The sequence below is a fragment of the Otolemur garnettii genome, unplaced genomic scaffold, assembly GCF_000181295.1.
Source record: "Otolemur garnettii isolate 467f Iridium unplaced genomic scaffold, OtoGar3 scaffold00003, whole genome shotgun sequence".
Taxonomy (NCBI): domain Eukaryota; kingdom Metazoa; phylum Chordata; class Mammalia; order Primates; family Galagidae; genus Otolemur; species Otolemur garnettii.
In genome coordinates, this window is record NW_003852398.1 from 26,435,875 (window position 1) to 26,445,742 (window position 9,868).

Below are 9,868 nucleotides of genomic sequence, written 5' to 3' on the forward strand. Positions count from 1 at the left end.
ACGGCACTCTGCCCAGGGGGACAGCTTGAGGCTCTGTCTCAAAAAAAAAAAAAAAAAATGGACAAAATGAAAATAGAAATATGAGAAAAGTGATTTGAGAAAAATCTTAACTTTAGTGTAAAATATTGTTTAAAAGTCTGTTCCTTTCAAGTTCTAAAAACTGTCTTGTTGGAACATCCCCTCTCCCTGCAGCGTGCCCCTGCTATAACTTTGTTGAACACAACAAAAATTATTCTAGACCAGATAAAGAGATAAAATATCTCTTTTCCTCTGTCACCTTAGAGTCAGTCCGTCTGGACATAAGGCTTTTCGAGTGTCAATGATCGCTTTTGTGATTTGTGTGCGTGGCCTAATTGGGTTTTTTCTCTGATGTCCTGCTCCTGGACTATTTTGCTGTCCCATAATCTGTTTATGTTAAGATCATGAATACCTTAAACAATAAAAGTAACAAGTAAATCCATACAATTAACATAGTTAAAGAAATACAAGCACAGCACAAACCATATTGAGATTGTTTGCCTTGCCTTCATAAAATTTATAATTAAAACACTGAAGTATAAAGTAAATACAGAGCTAGCCTAGATTTCAGGACTACTTGCTGAAACCTCACAAAAAAGGACTGCAGCCTCTGACCCCAGCTAAGACTCTTAAAACTATCCTTTGTCTCTTTGTGTCTCTTCTTTCTTATCATCTTCATCCCCTCACCACCCCCCCAAGCCATTGGAAGAGAACCTATGATGTCGCCAGAACTAGTTCCCAATAGGATGGGAAAGCTGAGCTGGGGACAGTGAAACACAGGAGACAAAGTGCAGCATGAGAACTCTTGAAATTGCTCCCAAGGTTGGATCCATAAGCCACTCAGCTCTGATGATGACCTCAGAGGGCAAGATTTGGAAGCAGTGGGGTATTCTTTGCTATATCAACTCCAGTCTTCAAATTCCAAAATCAAAGTTTGCATTTGGAGGTTTGTCCAGACCTCTTTTTTTTTTTTTTTTTTAATATGGAACACTTCACAAATTTGTGTGTCAACCTTGCACAGGGACCATGCTAATCTTCTCTGTATCGTTCCAATTTTAGTCTGTGTGCTGCTGAAGCGAGCACTGTCCAGACCTCTTTGGAACCTATTAATACTATCTGCCAACAGCTCTTCTCACAAGCTCTTGGACGTTGTGGTTCAGAGCCCAGGTCCTGGAGTGGAACTGCAAGAGTTCAAGGCTTGCTATTAGCTGTGCAACCTCAGGCAAGCTATTTAACCTCTCTGTACCTCAGCTGCTTTATTTCTGAAATGACGATAGTAATAACTCTTACTCTACCCTGTAGGGTTGTTGTGAGGATTAAATGAGATAATACATGGAGAGTGCTCTATACAGGTAGACAAGGGCTCATGAGAAACAGCTGCTAGAAGTAGTAACAGTAGAAGGAACACCAGCTTGAGACATTTACTCCTGGGTGTGTAGAAGGGGCCTTCTGTCTCTGTTGCCAATTTCCAATATACCCTAGGGATTGGTACCAAGTTCTGTTATTTTCCCAGCAAAACTTCTGCTTCTGAGTCCCAGAACCTGAGAATGGCCTGGAATCCCAGTTTTACCATTGCTTTCATGGTCTGACTCCAGTAATGGCAGGAGAATAGGCACGAGGGAGATCTAGAAGGTCTCCATTGCCTCCTCCTAAGTGCTGATAGACAGTTTAGAAGAATAAGCCTTGGCTCGGCGCCTGTGGCTCAAGTGGCTAAGGCGCCAGCCACATACACCTAAGGTGGTGGGTTCGAATCCCCAGCCCGGGCCCCCCAAACAACAATGATGGCTGCAACCAAAAAAATGGCTGGGTGTTGTGGCGGGCGCCTGTAGTCCCAGCTACTTGGGAGGCTGAGGCAGGAGACTCGCTTGAGCCCAGGAGTTGGAGGTTGCTGTGAGCGTGATGCCATGGCACTCTACCCAGGGGGATAGCTTGAGGCTCCGTCTCAAAAAAAAAAAAAGAATAAGCCTTCCTTCCTGCCCCTGCAAACAGTGGGCCGAAGGGAGGTCCTTCCTGGCTCTTCCTCAGAGGCCCCCAGTCCCAGCAGCTTACCTGGGCCATGCTGCCCTCCGCCCTCTGCAGCACTTGCTCTGCAAGATCCCTCTGGAGGGCCATGAATGTGAGCAGGATCTGGCCCAGCCACCGCATGGCCATCTGGTTAAACTGCGGGAGCTCAGCCACCAGCAGGGAGTTGAGTGCCTGGTACGTGTGCCGGGTGGCCTCTTCCTCATAGGTCACGCTGCCCACCTCTAGCAGTTTCTCCTCAACCTGCTCAAAGTCCAGGAGTTTGTCCAGACGCTTCTTGATTAGGTTCTGAGGGCCGACGAGGGCTTTGGACAGGCTGCACAGTGGCCGCCACACCAGGCCTTCCAGTCACTGCTTCTGTGGGGAGGAATGAGCTTGGGAGTTGGGAAAACAGGTGGCAGAGGGCAAGGCTGGGAGAAGGGGATTTGGAGGCAGGTAGGCCTGGATTCCACTCCCACCTCCACTGACTAGCTGTGACCTTTGGCATGTTATCTAACTTCTCTGGGCCTCAATTTCCCTATTTGAAAAATGGGGACAATGTGGGTAATGGGCTTAAGAGAGTGCCTGGCACAGAGTGGGCATTCAGTATATGTCACCTCTTGGTATCATTGCCATGTCAATATCTTGGAAAAGATTTATCTAGAGTGTTGGTCAAGACCAGAACCTCCAGGGCTCAGATTGAAGCTTGCTACTGACCATCTTGTATAAATAACCTGAGAGGTCACCCTCTCCAAGCCTCACCTCCCATCTGCAGAATGGAGCTATTAATAGTACCTACCCCCAAAGCCATGCGGTGAGGATTAAATGAGGTAAAGAATGCAAAGGGCTTAGCATAGTGCCTGGCAGACAGTGAGGCTCAACAAACATTAGCAGGGCTATTTTTATCAGGAAAATGCACTAATAATAATCTCTATGCTGCCGACTACCCAGGTAGTTACAGATATGACAATTTTGTAAAGTGCCTGACTTCAATGTGATACTTGTTATACTTGTAGGCTCTGCCACCTACAGACTCTACAAGAAAGAAAGGAGAAAGAAGTTCCACTCACAAACTTCACGAAGGCCTCAAGTTGAAGGTCTCTTGCCAAGCTGCAATACTGCACCACAGGCCCCCCGGGAATGTCCAGATTGTATTCATGTGGCCTGTATCGGAGGAAAGCCTGGACCCAGACCAAAAGGAGACATCCAATCATGGCCTGTCTTGGTCCTCTTCTGCCTGAATCCCCCTCCTCCACACTTCCCCAAAAGGTTGTCCAGGCTCTCTAAACATCCCCCAGTGACAGGGACACACAGCTCATTTTATTCTTGCACAACTTGGCTGATTATGGTAGACAATTCTTCTTTAGACTGAGCCAACATCTTTCTCCCATGTGTCCTAAACTGCACACACTTGCATATCAACCTTTGTGACTTTTTGGCATGTCCATATTCTACATGTTCTGTTAACACTGTTCTCCAAACCAATCAACCATTCTATTAAATTTAAGTCACTGCGTTAAAAAAATTAAAACCAGCACTCTGGGAGGCCAAGGTGGGTGTATTGCTTGAGCTCAGGAGTTCAAGACCAGCCTGAGCAAGAGAAAGACCTCATCTCTACTAAAGAAAAAAAAAAAAATAGAAAACCTAGCTGGACTTGGTGGCACATGCCTGTAGTCCCAGACACTCATGAGGCTGAGGCAAGAGGATTGCATGAGCCCAAGAGTTTGAGGTTGATGTGAGCTATGACACCATGGCACTCTACCCAGCGCAACAGAGTGAGACTATCTCAAAAAAAAAAAAAAAACCAAAAAACTTATAATAATGTGAACATAAAAGGAAACCCAAAAATAATTGTCATAGATAGGCATGTATAAATAAATACTCTAAAAACCAAAAAATATATTAAATTTTACTGTTTGGATATCATAGCCTGTTGAAGACTCCCAGCCTGAGACCCATTCTGCATGTGTTAAAGACACACCAGCAAAGAGGCTTTTCCTTGACTTGGTCAGAGGATGAAAGAGGGTATCCTTCTTTCACGATGAGACTCCATATAAAGCACAGTATCTGTTGTGTAAGTCCTGTGTCTATGCAGCTTTAATGCTTCCAAATATTCTCCCTGCCTGGCAAGGCCAGGCATGTCCCTCATGTCCCTCTGGTTTCTCTCCCTGAAGGCCCAGCACCCGCAGGCCCCTCCCTGCTTTTCTGTGACCTGGCTTTGTGCGTCCTCCCCTCTGGCTGTCTGTGCTATAACAGGATCCTGCCCCAGGGAGGCCAGGATGGAACATGAACAAGCAGCAGGATCGACCCACACAGCAGAGTGCAGAACTACGACTGCCTTCCTTTTACGTACTTCCAACAATGCCACCCCCAATCCCATTATCCAAAAAGCCCATTATCATCTCTGGTTTGCGCAAATGGATGTGACAGAGAACAAAAACCACATCCAAGAGGCAGAGCGGATGGAGTGAGTCAGCGCGCTGACCATATGGAGGGGGCGTCTGGCTTGAGGAAGGTGACATGCTGGAGGGCCATACAAACTGATGGCTCTGTGGGCCGAATTCAGTTTATAGAGATATATTTTCTTGGGCCTATAGAACATTTAAATCTTTACTGAATTAGTTGCTTACATGGACACATCAAGAGATTTCACCAAAAGGTCTGAATTTCCAGGGTTCTTTAAAATCAGAAAACTGGCCCCACTGGGCATATATTCCCACACTGCAGTAAACCCTCACCCCTCCCAGAGCTGAGTAATAACTGCTCCTTTAGATTTTATTCCTTTATTCATCCATTCAGCTATTCAAATTCCAGATATTATCTCTAAGCCTACTGAAAAAGCCTCATAAACAACCTGATAGTCATAAGGCTTCTACTGCATCAGATTGCCTACTACCTGGGTGCTGGTCTGGCAGGGTCCCTCAGGAGGGCTCTGATACCAGTGACTCCCTGATCCTGCTCATTGAGAACCCCCAGAGGCTCAGAAGCTGCCTTTGGGGCTATGGAGTTCTTGCCACTGTTGTGACAGGCAGAAGCCAGAAACTCGATGACCTCATTGTTCGGTTACTGTAGCTGGTACCTTTGCCAGTTCATAGGCTGAGCCCCACATGCCTCCTTCACAGGCAACCCAGCCCAGACTTGTCCACGATTAATTCTGCAGGGTCCTCACCTCCAGATTATCCAGGTAAGCAGCCATGTTGTTCTTCAGCTCAGTTACACACAGAGACACCCACTGGAACCTCTCTTCCAAATTATCAAATTCCTTGTCTTTCGTCTGAAAGTAAAGAGATGGGTGTGAAGGCTGAGAAGATCCACACGGGGGCAGTGTACACCAGCTCTGGTGTCCAAGGTCCTCACTGGGAACAGACAACCTTTCCCATCACAACCAGTTCTAACAGCCTCAAAGCTGGGCCTGCCAGTTGGAAAGCAGTGGAGTTTGGTGGTTTTGCATTCAGCCCATGAAATCAGACATTCAAGTATATGAGTCCTGGTTTATTTGCTCCCTAGCTGCAGGACTGTGGACAAGTGTTTTATCTGCTCTGAGCCTTTGTTTTCTCATCTGCAAAATGGGGATAATAAGAACACCTACTTCATTGTGTGGATTAAATAATGGTTGGTTCAGAGAAAGCACTCAGTCAACCTGAGCTGCTCCTAGCAGCTACCTGAGGCTGGCTCTTTGCTCAGACCCAGGGACTAGTTCTCCTGTCTGTGCAAAGAGGTCCCAGAGAAAGAGTGGCCCAAGACTCAGTGGAGAAGTCCTACACTGGCTCTTCAGAATCAGTGGGGAAGCCAGCTCTGCCTCTTCCTGGCACTTCACCCTCTCAGCCTCAGTTGCTTCACTTCTGAAAGGAGCCTCAGCTCCCATCCCGTTCACTGCATAGGGTCTGGCCCCTTGGGAGTGGGTGGGGTGTGACTCCTCCCGGGCCCCTGCTCACCCTGGGCACTAGCCCTGCTTCCTGCTTTAGCAGCTGACTTAGCCGGGTGGTCTTCTTGGAGAGGGTGTGTGTGTGTTGATGTGGGCCAGTCAGTCCCGGAGGCTCAGTTGCTCCACCTTGGCGTACTTAGACGCTGTACGTAAGGACAGAGAAGAGGAAAAGCCCATGACCAATACTGAACTAGGAAAGCAAAGTCACTGACACACCAGGCAGGCACCTGCTTGGGCCCTCTGCCCCATCAGGATGACATCCATGAGAATGGTGAGTTGTGTAGGAAAAGCATAGAGTCCTCCTGAGGTGTGAGCCCTGGCTGAAGAGCTTCCTTCCCACTTGACTTTGGCAAGTCACTACTCCCTGAGGCCTCAGTTTCCCCATGAGGCTAGACATCTGATAGGATTGCTGGTTGGGCCACATAAGATAGCAGGTCTAAATGGATTTCCTAAAGAAGGGAGGGAGAGACCAACCAGGTCAGCTGGGAATCACAATTCCTACTCTTGACTCTACTTCCTACTGATTTATTGACCTGGATGGAGAAGCAAGTGGGGAAGAAATCTACCAAATATAATACAGCATACTGGGTATGGTGGCTCATGCCTGTAATCCTAGCACTTTGGGAGGCTGAGGTGGGTAGATTCTTGCGCTTAGGAGTTCAAAAACAGCCTTAGCAAGAGTGACGCCCTGTCCACTAAAAATAGAAACATTAGCCAGGCATTGTGGTGGGCACCTATACACCCAGCTACTTGGGAGGCTGAGGCAAGAGGATCACTTGAGCCCAAGAATTTGAGGTTGCAGTGAGCTATGACACCATGGCACTCTACCCAGGATAACTGAATGAGACTCTGTCTCAAATAATAATGATAATAATAGCAATAATAATACAGTATGGTGGTGAAGGTTCTGTTCCCTTACCAGGTCTGTGACCTGAAACAAATAATATAAGCTCTCATTTTACCTGGTTGTGAAATGGGGCTAATACAGCCAACCTCAGAGGGCTAGTGCAAGGCCCAAATAGAATAATGAAGGAAAATATATAGCACAGTTAGCCCTTAGTAAACATCAGCTAAGTCATTTTTATATTGTCTAGGTTGTGCAATGTAGTTTCTCCACACTTGGGACATAGCTTTATTTTCTGTTTCAACAACCTAAAAGGCAGGGATTCCTAACGCCCCCTCCCCCCCCCACACACCCCTAGATATATATACAGCTCTTCACCTTGGTAGTATTGGTTTCTCCTCCACAGGGTAGTAGCTCTTGCGGTTTGAACAAGATTGACCTCACATTGGCTCCAGGGGTGAGTGCCTACTGGTATAAACCAATCCATATAATCCCATCCCCCTAGCAACAGTGATTGGTTCCAAGAAAGTCACATGACCCAGTCCTAAGCCAATTAGTTCATAGCACCCTAACTATGGCAATTGGTTTACTGGATATACACATGTCCCAAGTGGCTCCTATCAGAGTGAAATTTCAATTTAATTTCTGTGGTTAGGGGGAGAATAACCCTGTCTTACAGTGTTCCTGGAAAGTGTGGTGTTCAGACGTGAGTCTTGGGAGAGCACTAGCCACTTACTATTGTGAGGGAAACCAGGCTGAAGATGAAACTGATACATAGTCAAGAGCAAAGACAAGAGAGTTACAGGGAAATGAAACAGCTCCCTGATCAAACTCTACCTAAAGTTCACACTACCTCTGGATTTATAGTTATACAAGCCACCACATTCTCTTTGTTGGTGAAGCCAGTTAGAGACGAATTATCTGTAGCTGGAAGCATTCTCATGCATGTATCCCCTAAACGCCCCACGTCCTTACCTACTTCCTTGCGCATCTTGTACTCATTGATGTTGGCATTCACATCCTGGAGGGCAGAGGTAGCCCTCTGAAGGACAGGGTATCTGGCATCAAGGGGTGTGTTCGCCAGGATTTTCTGCAGCAGCAACGGGTACTTGGTAATCCTCTGGAGAGGGTGTACTAATAAGAAACTGAGGCCTGAAAATCCAGCTTGTGGCCTGAGGGAGAAGGCTGGTATTAGGCAGGTACAGCCCACCCGTGGGGATGCCAGGAGACCCGGGCTCTAGTCCTGACTCTGCCATTTAACTTACCATACTCTCTGACAAGTCACTGTCCCTCTGTGGCCCTCATCTATAGTTTGTGAGGTGGAGATGTTAGGTGGGCAGTACCAGTTTTGGACCTTCGTTCCACATCTGTCCCAAATCTGTGGTCAGTTCTCTGTCGTCAGCTTACTTGGCCTCTCAGTATCAGACATGGCTAACTATGCCCTCTTTTCTTTCTTTCCCTCACTTTTTTTTTGAGACAGGGTCTTCCTCTGTCACCCTGGCACTCCTGGGCCCAAGTGACCCTACTGCCTCAGCCTCCTGAGTACAGGCACCTGGTAGTCCCAGGTGGTCTCTCATCCAAGTACTAACCAAGCCCAATCCTGCTCAGCTTCCGAGATCAGGTGAGATGGAGCACATTCAGGATGATCTGGTGTGGACCTCTTTCTTGAATCACTTTCTTCTTTCAATCCCAGGGGCACCCACTGTCCAGCTTCTCCTCACATTCCGAAGGCTGCTCTGTCAGCCTCCTCTGCTGGCTTCTCTACAATGCCTGGGTGTCCTGGGCCCTCCTCTCCTCCCTCTCTCCCCACATGGCTTTAAACATATCCCAAAACCAGATCTCCACTTCCAACTTGTGTCCTGAGGTCCTGAAGTCCAGACTTCAATTGCCTACTTGACGTCACCACTTGGGCATGTCCCAACCACAACTCCATGTGCTAGGTAGCCACATGATATTTCATTTAATAAAATAGTTTGCTGCTTTTTTAAAAAGTGTTTAAAATCACAGGAGCTTAATTTTTAGAGATGTGTTTAAAGTAGTTCGGGGTAAAAAATCATCATATCTATAATTTCCTTCAAATGGCTTAGCATAAAAATAGGTAAAGTGCAAACAGTAAAATGTTGACAACTGTTAACTTTAGATGGTGGGTACGTGAGTGTCCATTACATTATTCTATTTTTCTATAGGTCTGAAATTTTTTATTACAAAAAAGTAAAAAAAAAAAAAAAATCCGAAACGAAACACTGGAACTAATGGTACTGACATCTGTTCCAGATGCACCGTCAGTGCATGGATGACTAGGCTTCTTTTTGAGGATGTCCAGAATTTCAAGAGTTCCCCAAGTCCATGACATCTGGAAAGAGGTTCTAGTAGTAGCCCTTAGACCCTTCTCTTGAGAAACCCCCAAGGGTTTCAAACCTTAACTGTCCCAGTGTGCCTCCTTCAGGAAGACTCAACAAATGTGGCTCAGGACCATTGTCCAGAAAAATCTCCAGACCAGATGTCCAAGAAAGATCAGCCATGAAGCTAAGAATAGAGCAAAGCAGGTGGGAGCCCTTCAGAAGCATCAAGGGGTGGGGTTACCCATCAGGACTTCCCTACGCTGACCATCTGCTCTCACCTTGGGTATCTTGGAGCTTGACTGACTGTAGACAGGGGAGGTGTAAACAGTTGCCAGATATTTGCAAAACTCCACCCCCTGGGCTTACTTTCCATGGGAAAGAGCCAACTGCCTCCCTGGGACAACTGTCACCTTAAAAGTCAGGGGGCAAGGGCTCCTCAAAGAGATGATTACATCCCTTCTTTGCAATCATCAAGAAGTAACTACAGAATAATGGCAGCCTCTCCTATCGGCCACCTCTCATATGTGGACATAATCTTCTATATGCAGCCTTTTGGATAGGTAACAGAAATTGAAAGATGGTAACAACAGCTGGGGTAGTGTGGGCAAATGGGCTGTCTTACATTCTTTTGGTGGGATTATCTATTGGCCAGATCTTCTTGGAGAGCAGCTTGACGATTTGTAAACTATACAAACCCTTTGCACAATCCATCCTACCCTAGAAATCTACCCACAGAAA

The 9,868-nt window shown here is 46.7% G+C and overlaps 1 protein-coding gene and 1 non-coding gene across 2 annotated transcripts in view; both read right to left on the bottom strand.

Annotated features, from left to right (window-relative positions):
• The window catches only part of ARHGEF37 (Rho guanine nucleotide exchange factor 37), a 38,576-nt gene that overhangs the window by 9,170 nt on the left and 19,538 nt on the right, over positions 1–9,868 (bottom strand). Inside the window, 6 exon segments of the mRNA XM_003782049.3 lie at positions 2,068–2,397; positions 3,090–3,200; positions 5,189–5,293; positions 5,955–6,026; positions 6,029–6,087; positions 7,764–7,960. Of these exon segments, the coding sequence (XP_003782097.1) occupies positions 2,068–2,397; positions 3,090–3,200; positions 5,189–5,293; positions 5,955–6,026; positions 6,029–6,087; positions 7,764–7,960 (874 nt within the window).
• LOC111727315 lies at positions 995–1,101 on the bottom strand. Its single transcript, XR_002774885.1, has one exon. It is a non-coding gene; the product is annotated as a U6 spliceosomal RNA (small nuclear RNA).